Source organism: Plectropomus leopardus, chromosome 10 (assembly GCF_008729295.1).
Source record: "Plectropomus leopardus isolate mb chromosome 10, YSFRI_Pleo_2.0, whole genome shotgun sequence".
Lineage (NCBI taxonomy): Eukaryota > Metazoa > Chordata > Actinopteri > Perciformes > Serranidae > Plectropomus > Plectropomus leopardus.
In genome coordinates, this window is record NC_056472.1 from 3,249,458 (window position 1) to 3,268,372 (window position 18,915).

Consider the following 18,915-nt stretch of genomic DNA (forward strand, 5'->3'; position numbering starts at 1 on the left):
TTAGTGGAGTCCATAATCACTTTAACAAACTTGTTAAAAGTATCAGCTTGTCTATCAAGCATCTCCACAAAATGAGATTTCTGTTGTTCTAGTGACTGGGAAATTAGCTTTTTGACAGCATCCATATTGATAATTTCAGACACTCTGGGTAGTTGGGTGGCAGAATGAACTGTCTTTTCCAGCCGCCTCGCAATCACCTTTTATCCTTCCTGCCTCCCCCACCGCGAGGCATCCTTCGATATCCACAGGTTAACCACACACTAGCTCAGTGGTGGTAGTCTGAGCCAGGGCCTGGGCCTGGCCTGGGCCTGGTGGATAGGCTGCAGATGAGTCGTAGGTTGTAGGCCACAGCAGGAGAATCAGGCTAATAACTTCACAAATTCCGCTTTACAGTCACACTTTCATTGTTTTTGTGCAGCAAAAACACTAAACAACTACTGGTGAAACTTTAGTAGACTAGATAATGAGGATTACACAGATTTCTGTTCGATTATTTCCTCAGGTTCAGCAGCTCAGCAGCTCAGCCTCTGTGTGCTCTGTGGCACTCTTAAACATTATATCCCTATCAACCAAAAGCTCTTTTAGTCATTGATTTAATATTGGATAACCATATTGATTTTTATTCTGCCTCACAGAGACCTGGCTGTGTCCTGATGAGTACGTTAGCCTGAATGAATCCACTCCTCCTGGTCATATAAAGAGTCGTGTTGCGCGCGACACTGGCCAAGGAGGAGGGGGAGTCACTGTTATTTTTGATTCAAGCTTAGCAATTCATCCCAAAGCTGAGCTAAATTATAGTTCATTTGAAAGCCTTTTTCTGAGTCTTTCTCACCCATCCTGGAAAACTCTAGAGCCCATTCTATTTGTTATAGTGTACCGTGCCCCCGGCCTATACTCCCAATTACTATCTGAATTCTCTGAGCTTATATCAAGTTTAGTGCTTAAATCAGACAAGTAACTATCATAGGGGATTTTAACAGGGGAATATGGGGTTTCGGACCCCCTGATACGGGCTGTCCGTTCCCTGTATGACTGGTGCCAGAGCTTGGTCCACATTGCTGGCAGTAAGTCGAACTCGTTTCCGGTGAGGGTTGGACTCTGCCAGTGCTGCCCTTTGTCACTGATTCTGTTCATAATTTTTATGGACAGAATTTCTAGGCACAGCCAGGGTGTTGAGGGGGTCCGGTTTGGTGACCTCAGGATTAGGTCTCTGCTCTTTGCAGATGATGTGGTCCTGTTGGCTTCATCAGGCCGTGACCTCCAGCTCTCACTGGATCGGTTCGCAGCCGAGTGTGAAGCGGCCAGGATGAGAATCAGCACCTCCAAATCCGAGGCCATGGTTCTCAACTGGAAAAGGGTGGAGTGCCCCCTCCAGATCGGTGCAGCGTCTGCAGTAATGCAGACTCTGCACTGATCTGTCGTGGTGAAGAGGGAGCTGAGCCGAAAGGCAAAGCCCTCGATTTACCAGTCGATCTTCGTTCCTTTGGGTAGTGATTGAAAGAACAAGATCGCGAGTACAAGCGGCCGAAATGAGCTTCCTCCGTAGGGTGGCTGGGCTCTCCCTTAGAGATAGGGTGAGAAGCAAGGTCATCCGGGAGGGGCTCGAAGTAGAGCCGCTGCTCCTCCACGTTGAGAAGACCCAGATGAGGTGGCTTGGGCATCTAATTAGGATGCCTCCAGGACGCCTCCCTTGTGAGGTGTTCAGGCCACGTCCTACCGGTAGGAGGCCCCGGGGAAGACCCAGGACACGCTGGAGAGACTATGTCTCACAGCTGGCCTGGGAACGCCTCGGGATCCCCCGGGAAGAGCTGGACGAAGTGGCCAGAGAGAGGAAAGTCTGGGCTTCTCTGTTTAGGCTGCTGCCCCCGCGACCAGACTCCAGATAAGCAGAAGAAAATGGATGGATGGATGGATGGATGGATGGGATTTCAACATTCACATGGATATTAATAATGATAGCCTTAGTTCTGCTTTCTCCACGCTTTTGGATTCAATTGGCTTCAGTCAGTGTGTACATAAACCCACCCACCGCTGCAACCACACCCTAGATCTTGTCCTAGCATACGGCATCGATATTGAAGATTTATTAGTCTTCCCTGAGAATCCCGCACTGTCAGACCATTACTTAATAACTTTCAATTTTTTATTACTCGATTACAAGCCTCTCAGTAAGAGTTATTATCTAGATGCCTATCCGATTCAGCAGTGGCTATATTTAAGAAATTGATTCCTTCTGCAGTGACATCATTACCATGTCTTACAGTGTGTGAAAATTAGCTCCATGGTTTAACCCCCAGATCTCCAAATTGAAACAAACATCGCAAAAATTTGAAAGAAATTGGCGTTCTACCAACTTGGAAGAGTCCTGTTTAGTCTGCCTGGAAAGTCTTAAAATGTATAAGAAGGCCCTCCGCCATGCCAGAGCACATTATCACTCATCATTAATTGAGGAAAATAAAAACAATCCCAGGTTTCTTTTCAACACTGTAGCCTGGCTGACTGTGAGTCACAGCTCCATAGAGCCTTGTATTCCTTTGGCCCTAAGCAGTGATGACTTTATGAGTTTCTTTAATGATAAAATTATAACTATTCCAGATAGAATCCATCACCTCTTGCCCTTCACTGACCTGACCCCGGACTCAGGTAGCTTGGATATGGCAGCAAGGCCTGGAATTTATTTGGACTGTTTTTCCCCCATTGACCTTCGCTGACTCTCTACTCTGATTTCGGCATCTAAGCCATTAGCATGCCTGCTAGACCCCATCCCAACCATACTTAAGAAAGCTTTACCCTTATTAGACAATTCTTTATTAGATATAATCAGTGCGTCTTTATTAACAGGCTATGTACCACAGTCCTTTAAAGTAGCTGTCATTAAACCTCTTCTAAAGAAGCCCACTCTCGATCCTGAGATTTTAGCCAACTATAGACCAATGTCTAATCTCCCCTTTATTTCTAAAATCCTTGAGAAAGTGGTTGCTCATCAACTCTGTGACTTTCTCCAAGATAATAGTTTATTTGAGGACTTTCAGTCAGACTTTAGATTTCATCATAGTACAGAGACAGCACTAGTAAAAATTAATAACAACTTATTGATTGCTTCTGATTCAGGTCTGGTCCCTGTTTTAATCCTTTTAGATCTCAGTGCCGCTTTTGACACCATTGACCATCAAATCTTGCTGCATAGAATGTAACAGTTAATTGGCCTTAAAGTAACAGCACTAATCTGGTTTAAATCTTATCAGATCGTTCCCAATTTGTCAATCCTCTGTGCATACTAAGGTCTTCTTCAGAGTGCCACAAGGTTCTGTGCTTGGACCAGTCCTTTTTACTTTATATATGCTTCCACTAGGCAACATTATTAGTAAACAATCTATAAATTTTCATTGTTATGCTGATGATACGCAATTGTATCTATGAAGCCAGATTAAACTGATCAGCTATCTAGGCTTCAAACATGTCTTAAGGACATAAAAGCCTGGATGATTTCTTGAAGTTGAATTCAACCAAACTGAAGTTATTGTTCTTGGCCCCAAACACCTCCGAAACTCCTTTCTGACAATGTAATTTCTCTTGATGGCATTACCTTGGCCTCTAGCACATCTGTAAGGAACCTCAGAGTTTTATTTGATCAAGATTTATCTTTTGCCTCCCATATAAAACAAACTTCAAGGGCTGCTTCCTTTCACTTGGGTAACATCGCAAAAATTAGACATATCCTATCCCAGACAGATGCTGAAAAATTAGTACACGCATTTGTCACCTCTAGGCTGGATTACTGTAATTTCCTTTTATTCGGTTGGCCCAACTGGTGCAGAACGTTGCTGCACGTGTTCTAACGGGAACCAAGAAAAGGGACCATATTTCTCCTGTTTTAGCTTCGTTGCATTGGCTTCCTGTAAAATCCAGGACTGAATTTAAAATCCTTCTTCTTACTTACAAAGCTCTAAATGTCAGGCTCCATCCTAACTGTCACAGCTCATAGTTCCTTACCAACCCTCAAGATCACTGCGCTCTGAAAATGCAGGATTACTTGTGGTTCCCAAAGTTTCCAAACGTAGGACAGGAACCAGAGCCTTCAGCTACCATGCTCCTCTCTTATGGAACCATCTTCCAGTTTCAGTTAGGGAGGCAGACACCGTTTCCACTTTTAAGGAAGACTTAAGACCTTCCTCTTTGATAAAGTTTATAATTAGGGCTGGCTCGGGTTGCCCGGACCAGCCCATAGTTAGGTTACGAGGCTAACCTGCCAGGGGACTTTCTATAAGGGTCAGAGAGCAGTGGGACTAACACTGCTCTCTGACCTTTATATTTGAGCCATAATAACTGATTAGTGACCGTAGTTTCATTAGTGTGTATACTCCTGGAGCAGAAGTTTCTCTTCTGCTCAGTTGAAATCCCCGTCCGTGTGACGGGGAGGAGGGGGAAGTGACAGAGCTTTCGGCCCGATCCGTCAGGGGTGGTTTTGAGTCTGTTCAGACCTGCATCTCTGGCTCTGCTTCCTCTCTCTTTCTTTCTTTTCTATTACTGCTCTCTGGCATTCATATTCAAGTCGTGTTTGCTGATCAGAGACTCTAGGATCCTCATTGAGTGCTTATCCTATACTGTACCCCCCACTCGCCCTGATCGTGGTCTTGGTCCTGGTTGCGCCGATGCTGTTATCATGCCTTTGGACACCTCCCTATCAATATATGCATGAGACTCTTATCAACACCCATAATGTAATGGGGGCTATGGATAAAGTTGAATGAAAAAACCAGATGCTATTGTAAACCTTTGAATAATGACCGGGTGGAGCACACTTTAAAATTGCCAAGGAGGACAAGAGGAAGATGGTTAAAATAAAATAATTTAATACAAAATGTGGCTAAAAACAAGTTAAAAATGCCCACAAATAAATATAGTATTTATGCTAAAAGTCCATTAAATTTATATCAAACAAGTGGGCTAAAAATGTGCAATATAAGAGTTAAAATGTTCGAAGAGGGTTAAAACAGCACCGTCCTTGAGCGGGGGTTAAAGTGCAGTCGGGGGTGCAGGCAGCTGGTCCTTCCGATCCAGGTCGGTGGATCCCTCGGTCACATGCACCAGGTCACATCGGAGGCAGAGTAAACCTCTGCCCCTGCGTGTGTTCGGCTTCGCGACACTCCTCACTCGTCTCGAAATCCCACCCGGCTGGCTTCTCCTCCGGCACGCTGGGAACCCTATGCGGACACAACAACAGGCGGCAGTATTCGTTCTTGTACAATCCGACAATGTAATTAGCTTAGCTTGTGTCCGACAAGTGCTACTACTTTCTTTCTCGGTACTTACACGGCAGGCAGGGACTTCGCCCTGCCTCTGCGTGTTGATCACGTCGTAACACTTGCGGCCCCAGCGTGCTCGTGGTCCCCGGTGCGTGTGCCTTTCCTCAGCTTTGTTCCCCGTGGTGCAGCTCGGCCCTCGGCGTCTCGCTGTGCGTGTTCACCCTCTGTTTGGTGGCTCTATTGTTCGTTGGTTTACCGCCACAACACAGGTAAGGCTGATTACTCCGACTCAGTGATTGGGGGAGAAAGTCATATGATTGTGGGTGGTCATGGCAACGGCAGGTGGGTGGCGACACGTTATTAAACATGCAGATACACAGCAACCAATAAAATCATAAATACACAGCAAATAACAAAATCACAGCAAACAAAGTATAAAAAATATAAAAATACAAGGATAAAACACCACACCCCCTTGTGCCGGATCACAATAATATCATCGAGTGCATTTGGTAATTTCACACCTATCATTATTGTAATATGACGTGTCTGTTTCCACTATTGCTGTGCCTCTCTCCCCCTCTCTCCCCCTCCCCCCTCTCTCTTTCTCTTTCCTTTTTGCCACAATTGTATTTCCTTTGTTATTTACGACATCTATTGCACGCCTGTCCGTCCTGGAAGAAGGATCCCTCATCATCCTCTGCCGCTCTTCCTGATGTTTCTTCCTTTTTTTTTCCCCGTTACAGGGGTTCTTTTTCGGGAGTTTTTCCTTGGGTGATGTGAGGGTCTCAGGGCAGAGGGATGTCGTACACTGTAAACCCTCTGAGGCAAACCATGTTTTGTGATAATGGGCTCTATACATAAAATTGACCTGACTTGACTTGACATCACACATTTTCATTTAAAAAAATGGCCTTTAATCTCAGTCCTCAATAACATGTTCTGAATGTTGCTTTGAAAATGTTCTTCCTTTGTTTTCATGTAACATTGTGGGAATGTTTTTTTTAAAAGGACATAGCTGGGACAGTCTTAAAATATAGTTACATGATTTTAATGCCATCCCATCTAGCAGGGAATGTTCCCACAACATTGGCTAACATTAACTACAAGTTGCAAAAATGTGTTAACCCTCGTGTTGTCCTTGGGGTCATTCTGACCCCAAATGAAATCTTTTGCCATCAAAACGTGTTTTTTATACTTATGTAAACAAGGTCTATTGGCCCTAAACTTCAAAACGAAGGGAAAAATGTGTGGTAATGGGTTGGCCCTAAGGAAGATTAAAGGTGTAACACAGAATTGATTGACAATTTATACAATATGCTTTAAATAACAGTCAAAACAGGGTGGGGTCAGAATGACACCAGAGGGACAAAAGGTGTATGGCAATCGGGAGGACATTAAATAAAACATTTTAATCCAGTGTTCAAAGGACCCTTTAAGGATGTTTATCTTTTCAAATAATGTCCCTATAAGGTTAAATACTGACTAAGATGTAACGTTGTAACTGCAAAATTCTGAGGATGTTTTGGTGATGTTGAGGTGACAAATCATAGCATTTTCTTTAATAAAACGTTCCCACAATTTTAATGAAACTAAATGAAAGCTTACCAAGGCCTTTACAGAGGAAATACTGCAGCAATTCTACCACTTGCAGATGTAAACAGAATTCTATTGCCTTAAAATGCAGTCCTGTTCTGTAATTTATGGCATTCATTGTGACAAAGACAATAAAACTGAACAGATGCTTGTAAGTTTTTGGTGTCCATAAGCCGTCTCTCCTTAAATACTGACATCCAATCTCTTACAGATGTTTATCGGTTGTTGAGCCAGCTGCTGCTCTGACACAGCGTGACACAGACTGGGTGTGTCTTCTGGGGCTGAGGACCTGTGCTCAGAAAGGCCAGAAAGCAACATACATATTCAGCAACAGGCTGCACACCTCCATATCATCATGACCCACATGGTAACACAGCATCTGCAGCACCCCAGAGGAGCTTGTGTATGCAGGTCTTTGTATAACAGAAATGCAGAGCGAGAGACAGAAAAATGCCCTGTTGACCAGTCAAACCTCAGATGACTCCACAAGTCAGACTGTCCATGACCCAGAAAGGTGGGAATTCTTCTGTTTGGTGACCCTGCGACTCTATCTCCTGCCACAGTGACGCACCATCCACCACCTCAAGTTCACTCAGAACTCTTTGTTATTATTCACCATAAATGAGGAGATTCTCAAATGTATTAGCACCCTATGAACCACCATTTTCACCTCAGCTGCAGGCCTGTGCATACATTTTTTGATTTGAAGCATATTAAAATATGACACTAGGGCTGGGTTTTGTGTTATGATCCAAATATCAATGCTAGTACCCTTAAAATGATACCAGTACTGAAGGACATTTAAAAAATAATGAGATATATATCATGTATCGCGATATAGCCTTAAACTGTCATATTATTTTATAGACATACTGCCCAGCCTTACAATAGAGTAGTTCCTTTGATACCTTTTTTTCTCCTTCATTTGAAACCCATCATTTGCATGGAGGCATTTAATCAGGTAAAATGCCATCAGAGCCATACAGAACTGCCAACTCCAAATACACGCACTCGACTTCAACACACCACAGACTGTGTTGGAAGAAGTTGTCAAATGATTGTTTGTTTGTGTTTTTTAAATCATGATTAGAAAGTAAGGTTAATTGTAATGAATCAGATTTCTTAATCCCGATTTTGATTCCATTATTTTGCATTCCAAAAGGACTCTTTTTTAAAAAAAAAAAATATATAAATTATTAAATTATTAAGAATTAAAATAAATTAAAATAATTTGAAATGAAATGATGAAAATTTAAATGTCTTATTTTTTAAAATAATTTAGAATATATCATTGTGATGATGAATATATAGTTCTCTGAATTATTTTTCCTTTCTTTTTTTGTCTTCACAATTTGCAGGGCATTTCTCACCAAACTGGTCTTTGCCTGTTTGCCCATGTTTCTGAAAAAAATCAAACCAGTCTGCTCAGGATTAAAACATTAAAATACTTGTGAAAGGTGTCTGAAACCTGGATCGACATTACTTTTCTTGTGGTGCATCCAAAGGGTTGATGGAGTTATTCACTTCATATTATCAATACATGGTGGTATAAAGCTCAAAGGGATTTTAAGTTTGCTTTAACATATTTTTTCCTAAATTGAAACCTGCTAGCCTCATCTTTTGATTGGTCTTGTACAATATCTAATATTGCAGTGCCATCACAGACACAGAGACACACATTAAACAGGGGTTTTATCATTTCTGAGGTTGTGCTGCCCACTTGTGTTTGATACAGATAAGGATATTCTTAACTGGATAACTGAGCCCAACACATTGTAGTACTGTACCATTTATGGGGATATGTATTACAGATGCATATGTATGTGTTCAATGTGTAAATCTTTATGTTCTTTCTATAACTACATGAGTAGACTACACTAAGGCATGTAAACAAAATGAAACCAACTAGTACAGTACACTAAAATGCACTTCTGACACTGAGTTTTAGGATAGCACTGTGTTTGTCAAGTGTTTCCCTATATAACAACAGTTTGTGCACATGGTGCAGTTATTTATAAATGAACTCTTTCATGGTAGTGTTACAGTACATTTTAATCTTTATAATTAGAAAGGTATTGCAAAATTCAATGTTTGTAATTGTTTTTCATGGAATGCAAAAAAACAAAACTTTTTTTAAAAACACACATTATCATTACATAACCATAAAAGGTGAGTACAAGTACAAACACTGGATCTGTTTATGTATGAAGACAAGAAATAAAAAAATTAAAAAAACTACAATATTCAGATACAAGAATATCAGTTAAATATAAATGAGATATTTTTATGGAGTAAAAAAGTTGATGTAAAGTAAATTAGTTGAATCAATAGTGGAACATGCATGATCAAACAAAACATAAAACATTGCAAATTCAAATACACAGTTGCTTTAGCGCACAATTTTTCAAAAGTAAATGTATGGATATAGAGAATGTCTTTCATAGAACATCATTAAATTGCTATATAACTCATTTATTTTAGTTAATGCAGAACATGACAAAATGTAATTGTTCAGATGTCAGATTATTTCATTATGTAAAAAAAAAATCAAGTGAAAAAAAACTTATTTACAGTGACTTCTGAGCTACAGTACAAATTTCAACGTAAGACATTTTAAAGAGTTTGAATTCAAGGTTGACAAATGTTTCCTTTACAAAACATCAATATCATAACGCACAGTGCCAGGGATACACACAAAAATGTCACATAGCACGACATTCATCAATTTCGCAACTCACTTTCCAAAGTATACAAGGGTGTATCATAAAGATGGATCCACAATAACTGGTTGAAAGCGACAGTATGTTGGAACAGGCTGTTTTCAAAGTTTAGTTGATGTCAAGTGCAAGAGGGCCCATCATTGAGAAACCGATAAAGAATGACACTGTAGACCCCTGGGCAAACCCACTGAGCTGACTTTGAAACATTGGGGTGACCTCGAGCTTCAGGCCTGAGATATCTGCCAGTATCAATCTATTCTTCACCTCCCCAGTTAACCTGCAGAGGCGATCCTCCACCTTCTTGTCTTTCCATATTTTGCCATTTTCCCACATGGAGGCAAACTCTTCCTGCCCAGTTGTGAAGTAGCTTTTGATCTCCCCTAAGTGGACCAGTCGTTCATAGCCCTGCTTCTTCCCCAGGAAGAAATGGATGATGGGCCTTTTGCCATTGTACATTTCCTTCATCACTATGTGGTAAGAGGTCCTTATCTGTGAGATGTACTCCCCTAGGTTTCTCCATGTCTGACGGTGCGGCTGTGGCCACAACAGCACAATTGCAATGAAGAGCAGTGGCAAATTCTCATCCAATGGGATTTGCTCCTGCAGAACTTGGCGAAGGAGACTGATCAAGTCCTGGTACGCCGCTAAGTATGGCGAAGCCAGTTTGATGCAACTCAACACAACATTGAAGAAGATGAAGTTGATTCTCTCCCTCACAGTTGGCCTACGTTCATGTGCACAAACAAAAGCATACTGTTTGGCAATCTTCATCATTATTTCAGGTGGGATGTCATTTGACAGACAACTCAGAATCCCAGAGTAGGTATCAGCTTTTTGCATTTCCAGGAACTGTCTTGCCTCATGTAGTTTCAGCATGTTGGGCATGGTTTTATTCCTCAAAAGTGCTGCAGAATCTGTCTTGCAGAAAAGCTTTGCATACTGTTTGAAACATCTGAAAAGCTCATTTTGGGTTATCTGCTCACGACTGTCTTTCATTCCAGATCTGGATCCCAAGTTCACAAAGAAATTGTCAAGGAAATTAAAGTTCACCTTCATTCTGTATCTGAGGTTGTAAAGTACATCCTGGTAGTCTTTGAGAATTTTGTAGTAGTTTGTGTGTTTGTGGTGCCGTTTATCATTTGTCTCCATATCCTGAACTTTCATTTCTCCAGAGAGAACTGCACTCATAATGTCATGGCGGACATTGTCAGAAGAAAAGATGGGGGTCTTCGCCAGCACATCAATGACAAGAACTCCAACCTGGATCTCTCCCAGGCACCCGGCTGAATTAAAAGGGCAGTTGTCTGTTTTGCTTTGTAATCTCTGAATTGACTCCTTCTTTGCAAGGTTCTGTGTTTCTTTGAATGCCTCTATTGCTGACTGGGCCATTTTAAGAAACATGTCTAATTTTTCTGGACTAATAGTTTCTTCTTTGAAGGTTGTGATCGCATTCTTCAGCTCATGCTTGATAACTTGTGCTGATGTGTCTGCAAAGAATGAGTTGTCTTTGGAAAGATCTCTTGCTTTTTTTGCCCAAACCTCTGCCTCTGAGAAATTCTTCTTCTTCAGGTAATAGTACCTGGCAAGTAACTGAGAGACAACTGCATCTTTCTCAAATCTTTTCGATGCATTTTGCAGCACTATCTCTTCCAGTCCTGGGGTTTCACTTGCAATGTGTTGAATTAGTGGCGCAAACTTAGATTCCTCATCGGAAAAATTTCTCTTGACCAAAATGTGGTGAACATCTTGTAGGAGTTTGTCTTTGCCTTGTGTGCTTTCATAAAACTTGTCTGTGGTCAGCAGACGGTCGGTAATATCAGCCTTGGTCACATTGTGTTTTGTCGTAAGTTCTTGCAAACAGTGATTTGCAATACTTGAATGGATCATTTTCACACCTTTGAAAACCACCTTACCCTCAACTGAGCAGGTGGTAACTAAGGTGGAAAATTTCCCAAATCCTTCTTCCACTTTGATGGTTCCACAAACTGGTTTTGGCTGAAGACCAAGAAATTCCTCACACAGAGAGACGGAGAGAGAGGCACCCTTGCAGTAAACGTTCAACAGAACTAGAACAGACAAGAGTTGTGCATTTTTCTGATTTATGTTGAAGCTCTTCAAGGTATTGCGGGCCACACCCTGAACATACTCTGTCTTGAAGTTTTTCTTCATGATCATGAACCCATAGAAAGTTTCTGCATTCTTGTGTGTCTTCTCTATTTCTATAAGTTTTTCCTCAAACAGTTTCTGCTCCATCTCAGAGAGACTGTTTCCAATAAATACTGTGTCCTCGGTTGGTTCAGTCTGTTCAGACAGCTCTGACCTCATACAGTTCAGGAGAATGACCTGTGCAGACTTAGACTGAATGTTTTCCTTTGCACATTGTTTTTCAATGAGCTGCTGCAAGTCAAACACCTTTTCTTTATCTTCAAAATCATCTATCATCAACAAAACAGGAAGCCTTGGTAATCGCTCCCCATGGTCATATATTAAAAGTTTGACCACTTGCTCAGCGACCTCAGCGAAGTCAGCACACTGCTGTCTCTGAGGACAGCACATCGGAATCTGTCCCGGTGAGCCCATAAAGTATGCATTGCCAAAGTTGTCCCACCACATCCAGGCACATGCATGAGATTGAACAACACACAGGCTTTGTTCAGGGAGCACAACTCTGGCAGGACTGTGTTCATGATGAAGTCAAACTTGTCCCGTTTGATAAATGGTGTGGATCCAGGCTGCTCTGAGAAGTAGAAATTCCACCATGACACTTTCCCCCCTTTGTAGAAGTTCTCTTCTATGGCAATTTTGTCCTCATTTCCTCCTTCGCATTGGTTCACGCAAAGGACCTCTAAGGTATTCAGGCTCCGCTCCTCTTTCCTCTCAAGGAGCACTCTGCCTCTCCCACCACAGGGCAGAAAATGTCTGGATTTTACGGTTTTTTTTGACAAAAGACTGAGGACAGTGCCGTTGACTTCAGCAAAACTTAGCTCATATATGCATCTATGAGAGATGTTGATTCCACAACGAGCCTCAATAAGGCCCACCCAGGAGGTAAATGCTTTTTCATTGTCGCATATACAAAGGATTTGATCTGTGCCTCTGAGCTCTTGCAAGAATGTGGTAAAGGTCTCAACAAGAGGGTCCATCTTCTCACTCACTGTTGACAAAAGTAGGAATATGACAAGAAATCTCTTGTTTGGAAGCACATCTTTCCGGCACAAGAAAGAAATCACATCTCGAACAGACGCTCCCTTGTCCATCAACCACTCGTCTATGTCTGAAGGTGCCTCATCCTCAATACCTCCATTGCATAACACCCAGCTGGTGTTTCGAGTTAATTTCAGCTTGTTTGCAATGTCCTCAACTCCTTCAGTGATTTTGTACTGTGCTGGTGAATGTACACTCACTGTACTCTGCTGTTCAAAGTGACATTGTAACCCATGTACAGCTGATTCTGGATCAAAGTCCAAAAATGCTGTTGGGTTGAGCTCTACAAGAAATTCAAGTGACTGAAACTGGACTGAATGTGATTTGTTAGTTACTATCACATACCCCTCAAAGTGTGACTTATCTAAAGAGAGGGTTCCACCAGTGATCATCTGACTTAATCTGGAGCCTTGGGTACCACTTTTTATCACACTGAGGTGCTTCTCTTCAGCTTCTTTTCGGAGTTGTGATCTCTGTGCCATACTTTCAAGAAACTGGTTGTGCTCTGTAAGTTTGACTGCTGCAAGGAGATCCCTGCTGCTACCGCCATCTCTGACAAAGAATTGTTTTGATGCTTTTGTTTCATTTGTGCCTGTTTCTTTAACTTTTGCTTTTTTCTTTGATTTTTTTGTGTCCATGTTGAAAGTGTGGTAGAAGTTTTCTTCACACAATGTAGAGTCAGGAACTATGTCCACTTCTATCACACATTTGTCTGATGATGTCATATTCTTATTGAGAACCCCAACAAATCGTGGCGGTCTGATGCAATTTTGAGCAGTCTGTTTGTGTTTATACTCAAAATAGCCATCAATAGCAGATTTCAGTTCCTTAGCATAAGCCTCTCTGTCCTTAACAACCACTCCCAAGACCTGGCCATGCCTGAAGTGTGGCTCATCTCCTACTCCAAAATGTATGGTGCCATTGGTACGGCTATTCATGCAGGCAGCTGCGAAACGAATTGTCTCTTCTGTGAACTTGATCATTTCAGTTTCATCTGTTGTGTTGATGAAAGCTTTATACTCGTGGCATGGCTCAATTAAGTCAGACGGGCCTGATTCTGTAATATCAAGGATGCTGCTCTCCATGTATCTATAGGTATCATGGTACCTACAGAATGGATAAGGTTTGCAAGGTTTCCCAGGCTGATTTGTAGAACTTAGTGGCTCTTCTTTCTTTAATTGCACTAACTCATCTCTGGCTGAATAATAAGTTTTGCTGGTCCTAAAGTCACACCGATTTCTTTTAAGTCCTCTTTATCCAAAAGCAGAAGACTGGGTCCAGAAATGTCTTGCTGAAACAGAATCTCTGCAAATCTGTCATCCACATCATCCAACTTCAGAGCCCATTCTCTCACTTTATGTTTACTCCAATCCTTGATCTCAGGTGACAGATCCTCCTCATGACTCTAAAATAAAAAATGCTGTTATGTTTTACCCCATTTTCAACTAAAATTACAGCACACTGTAACAACAATTGTTGATCGCATTCAGTGTTGAAGTATTAAGTGTTATAATGCACAAAAAAGTTAACACATTTTACAAAGTTGTGTAATTGGCAAATTCAGGCATTCCAAAAGTGTGAAAAACAAGGAGGAATTACATTTAAAAGCCTTTATCATTGTTGCCAAATCATGAAAAAAGCCAACGTGCTTCAACCAAACACCAGTCTTTGTCAGGGCTTCTAAAACATATGCATTGTGGATATGGCCCCAACTACGTAGCTGCAGGAGCCAATAAAAAATGATCACATAACCACATGATTGAATGATAGAATTATTGAATGGTAAAAACAGGACAAAATGTAATGACAAAAAGGAGCATGAAATCATATGGTTCCCAACCCTCCTAACATCCCATATGGCCAATTTCAACATTTTAGACATATTTGTGATATTGAGACAGATTTTGTTGAGCAGGCTGAGGCTATGTCATATCACTTTCTTAACAGAGCTTACAAACCTAGGGTTGTCAATCAGGCTTTTGACAACCTTGAGCGTCTCTCACTTCTGCAGAAGAACACCAGGCATCAGCCGTCACATCAGTCTCATCCGTTTTTCATTACCACATACAGCACGCATGCTGAACAAATCAAATATATCATTAGCAGCTGGGTGCTTGTAGGTATCCTGGCCTTTAATGAAGACATTGATTTCACATTTCCTGTGAGTTGTCTATTCACAGCCTTTTGCATTATGGATGTATTGTGTGTGTGGGTATAGGTGTATGGATATGTATGTGTGTGTTTATGTATGCATGTATGTATATATTTGCATATTTATAAACTGTTTTTGTGGGACTCATCTGATGTCATGCTCCTTTTAGTCATTATATTTTGTCATCATTATGTTTTTACCTGTCATTCAATCATGTGGTTACATGATCATTTGTTATTGGCTCCTGCTGCTATGTAGGTGGGGCTACATCCACGATGCATATGTTTTTGAAGCCCTGACGAAGACTGGTGTTTGATCAAAACATGTTGGCTTTTTTCACGATTTGGCCACTACAATAAACATATTTTTTTGGAGAGCCTGGATTTCCCTGTCGTTTACCCTGTTGTTTCCAGTCTTCCATGAGCACCCAATACAATTTCGTGACCTACATTTGTTTGTAGTCTACAGAGCAACCAGTCATCTCTCTGTTTTCTTTTTGTAATTGGCAGTTGGATGGAAAGGTACAGGAGCATCATCCTGTAAAATGCTAATTGTTTTAACTGTTATTTACCTTCATTTTGCCTTCTTCTGCCTCTGCCATTCTCTGCCTCCTCTTCTTCGGTTCTTCTTCCTTCACGAACGAAGATCACTACTGCTACAAAAATCATTTAAAAAAGAAAAAGGAGCAAGTGATGGCACTGATACTGTACTGCAAACATGTAAAATACAAAATATTTCACATATAAATACAAAATTTCAGCTTTACCTTAATTTTCTCCTGATCATGATACCACCATGATAGCTGGCTTACTTTTTACAAATCTTGACCACCGATGCTGCAAAATAAAGTATAAATATGAATACGTTGATGTATAAACAAAAGTTTGGAGTATTTAGAGCAAGGTATTTAATCTCAATTATTTGACCAAACTACACAGTAGTACCCAGAACTGAGAACATTGCTGTTGACCTTTGTTATGGTAAAAACTTGAATTTTCCGTAACTAATATTAGTAACAGCTCTATTTACTAAGTGTGCAGGTTCCACATCCCTGGTACTGATCATGCTGGCTCACTGGCACAGCTTTGTGTTTCACAAAGTATTTTGGTTTTGTTTCTTGTATCTATTTGTTAATCAAAATGAAATTGACCCCACATTGAGCTTTGTGCAAGGCAGTTGATAAGAGAACAGGACCAAAGCACTGGGCTGGGCAATATAACGACACTATTTTGGCACTGTGATATCAGACTAGATATTGTCTTAAAGTGCTAGGGCCCAAATCCTCTGATGTGTTGTGTAAACCGAGGTATTTTGCAAATGTGACGTTTCATCCAGATGGAACAGTGGCAAAAAAAACCTAGACCCCAGACCTTAAAACACTCAATTATACCAGCTGTCATGTGGATTGTCTAATGTAACTCTTGTATTTATTATTTCATACCAATTCTGTTATTTTTGTGCTGTTTTTACTTCTCTGTACATTTGACTTTGACTCTTATATCTTGTTTATCACCACGTCATGTTACACTTCTTTTATTGTGAAGCACTTTGAGCTGCATTCCTTGTATGAAAAGTGCCCTATACATTAAATGTATTACTATTAATATATTTATTAATATTATTAGTTCCTTGTCCTGCTTGGCTCTCTGTCTGCTGCACTTGCTCACTTCCTCCAGGGCATGTCCTCACCTTTCACCCGCTATCCTTAAATCATCCACAAGATGTCCTCAGACTTTCTTGCCAGACATTCCCAGTCCTTATTTCTGGACCTGCTACCCTCACCAGTAAGCCAATAAGTACATTTATTTTTGTCAGTACATTTTTCAACTGTCACCATCTACCCCGACTGCCTGTATTTGGTTCCTATTCCTGTTGCTCTATGTCATGTCAGTATACCTGTTCCCTGACACCTGGAACACTACTGTGAAAAAAAAAATATCACAACTGTTGGTTACAACTGCTCTGTGCTTGTTATCACAGGTCATACACCAAGACAGAGACCTATTGTCTCACTGTATGCAGTACTGACATTTCACCAACTGGTACTGTAATGACAAAGAAATAAAATAGATAAATACCCGACCCAACCCTTAATAGAGCTGGAATGGAACAACATTACATAATCATTAATAGATGTAAGAAGACTGGTTCGATTAAGTGTTTAACAGCAGAAGAGGCAACAAAGCTTTCTCTTTTTTTTTTTTTTTTTTTAAAAGCGGCCAGGAGACGTCAACAACCAAAAGTATCAGCCCTAATGTCCAAGAGACATAAGACTTGCTTGACTAATTTACTGTAAGCATTGATGAATGCAATAGTTAGACTACAATAATGAGTTACTGAAGGTTTCAACACTAATTAACTAACTAAAAAACGGACACTGCAATTTTCGTTTAAAAACTGTTTACTTTATGTCTTCTGATACAGTGATATGCACACAGTGTGGGGGAGTAACTAGTTACATGTGGGCCTAATGAAATTACAAAATAAATGTAAGTTACCAAAAAAAATCTATATTTATATATATACACACACATATATACACATAAGGAAATTACAATTAACACTGATGATGATTACAAAAGGGATACTATTTATTCTTTTCTGTAATTTGTTCAATACAGAATAGATTATTTATATTGTTATTATTATTAGGATGATCAATATTACTGTTAGTGGTAGCAATTTTGGGGAAGCAGGGTAGACATGACAGATACGTAAATCATTAGTATAGGAGAAGGGGTGGGATTAGATAAGTTTCGACTTCCTCACACTCCTTTTTGAACATGGATCACCTTTTATCATCTGTTGTTGCATTCTTTTCTTTTTTTTCTTTTTACTTTTTTATGTTCAAAATAAATCTCAACCAATCAATCAAAACATTCCTTCTGGTCGTTTGCATCTTTTCACCATGCAAGAATGCTTTCACATAAAAATTACATTACTCTGATAATGTGCTCAAAAAAGATTATCAGTTACATTTTAACTGAGTAACTGGTCATCTGTAACCCAATACATTTCAAAAGTAACCTTCCCAACACCGGATGCACCACTGGTTAAGTTATATGACAGTCACCTGATTTCTCCCCTGCACTGTGAGGCAAAGTGAGGTTAGAGTAAAACCAGAAGGAAGTTTCGATTATAAAACTGCGCAACACACAGGTACATGGTTTATTTTAGCAAAAAATAATGATCAGAGTGTATTTTTAACAATCGATTGGGTGTTCAGCAAGGCTGTCCCAGTATTGCAGTGGATGTGACAGAATAAATAGTATGTCAAAGTGGAAACAATTTAAATGCAGGAACCATAGACATCCACCTAGCTAGGTTAGCAAAGGCTACACCACAGAACCGAGGAAGCGCTGTTTTCATTGTGACACTGCCTCCATAAATGCAAAAGTACAAACAGCACGGAGACAACTTACCACCATATTTTAGGTGAACTCTGTCGTCTGCTGTCCGCGTTTCGTCTTCAGAAAGAGTTCAAATGACAGAATTTTTGAAGCAAGTCGACAGAGGACATCTTTCCGTGTTTGCTCGCAGGGAGAGAGCAGACTTGTCAGCCCCAGCTGATACGGAAGACAATCAGTCCTCGATGGGCGGGCAGCTCTGAGAAACGAAACCTAAGCGGTAGTTTGGGCCCAATTCCAATCCTGTCTCTACAGCCACAGATTCATAGCAGCACCGCTACACCCTGTCAGTGACAGGAGCGTGTGGTCACAGGGTGCGTCTCATCACACCTCCTTCCAGGGGCGTTCCTGCAATATGAGGACGCTGGGGGGCTAACTCGGACCTTAATGGGGGAGTTAAGGAATTCTTTGGGTTTTTCTTTGCTTGTTTGGTTGGTTGTTCTTTTTTAATGAAATAAGCTATTTTTTGCTTTTTTTGCTGAAGCTTTTTTTTAAAAAAAAAAAAAAAAAAAAAAAAAATTTCATTTATTTTATCTGTAAGGACAACACATTAATCAACATTTCTGTAAATGTGACAGGCAAATTTTCAC

At 40.6% G+C, this 18,915-nt stretch overlaps 1 protein-coding gene and 1 long non-coding RNA gene across 2 annotated transcripts; both read right to left on the reverse strand.

The window, feature by feature from the left end:
• Positions 1-9,111: 9,111 nt before the first annotated feature.
• On the reverse strand, positions 9,112-15,516 carry LOC121948746 (sterile alpha motif domain-containing protein 9-like). The gene is given in 4 exon segments (XM_042494189.1): positions 9,112-12,091; positions 12,094-13,967; positions 13,970-14,171; positions 15,490-15,516. Coding segments are annotated over 4 exon segments (4,503 nt in total). The 5' UTR covers positions 15,496-15,516; the 3' UTR covers positions 9,112-9,670.
• Positions 15,517-15,543: 27 nt separating this feature from the next.
• Positions 15,544-18,507, reverse strand: LOC121948747. Its single transcript, XR_006106180.1, has 3 exons — positions 18,341-18,507; positions 15,685-15,754; positions 15,544-15,573 (listed from the first exon to the last, which is right to left on the reverse strand). It is a non-coding gene; the product is annotated as an uncharacterized LOC121948747 (long non-coding RNA).
• Positions 18,508-18,915: the final 408 nt, after the last annotated feature.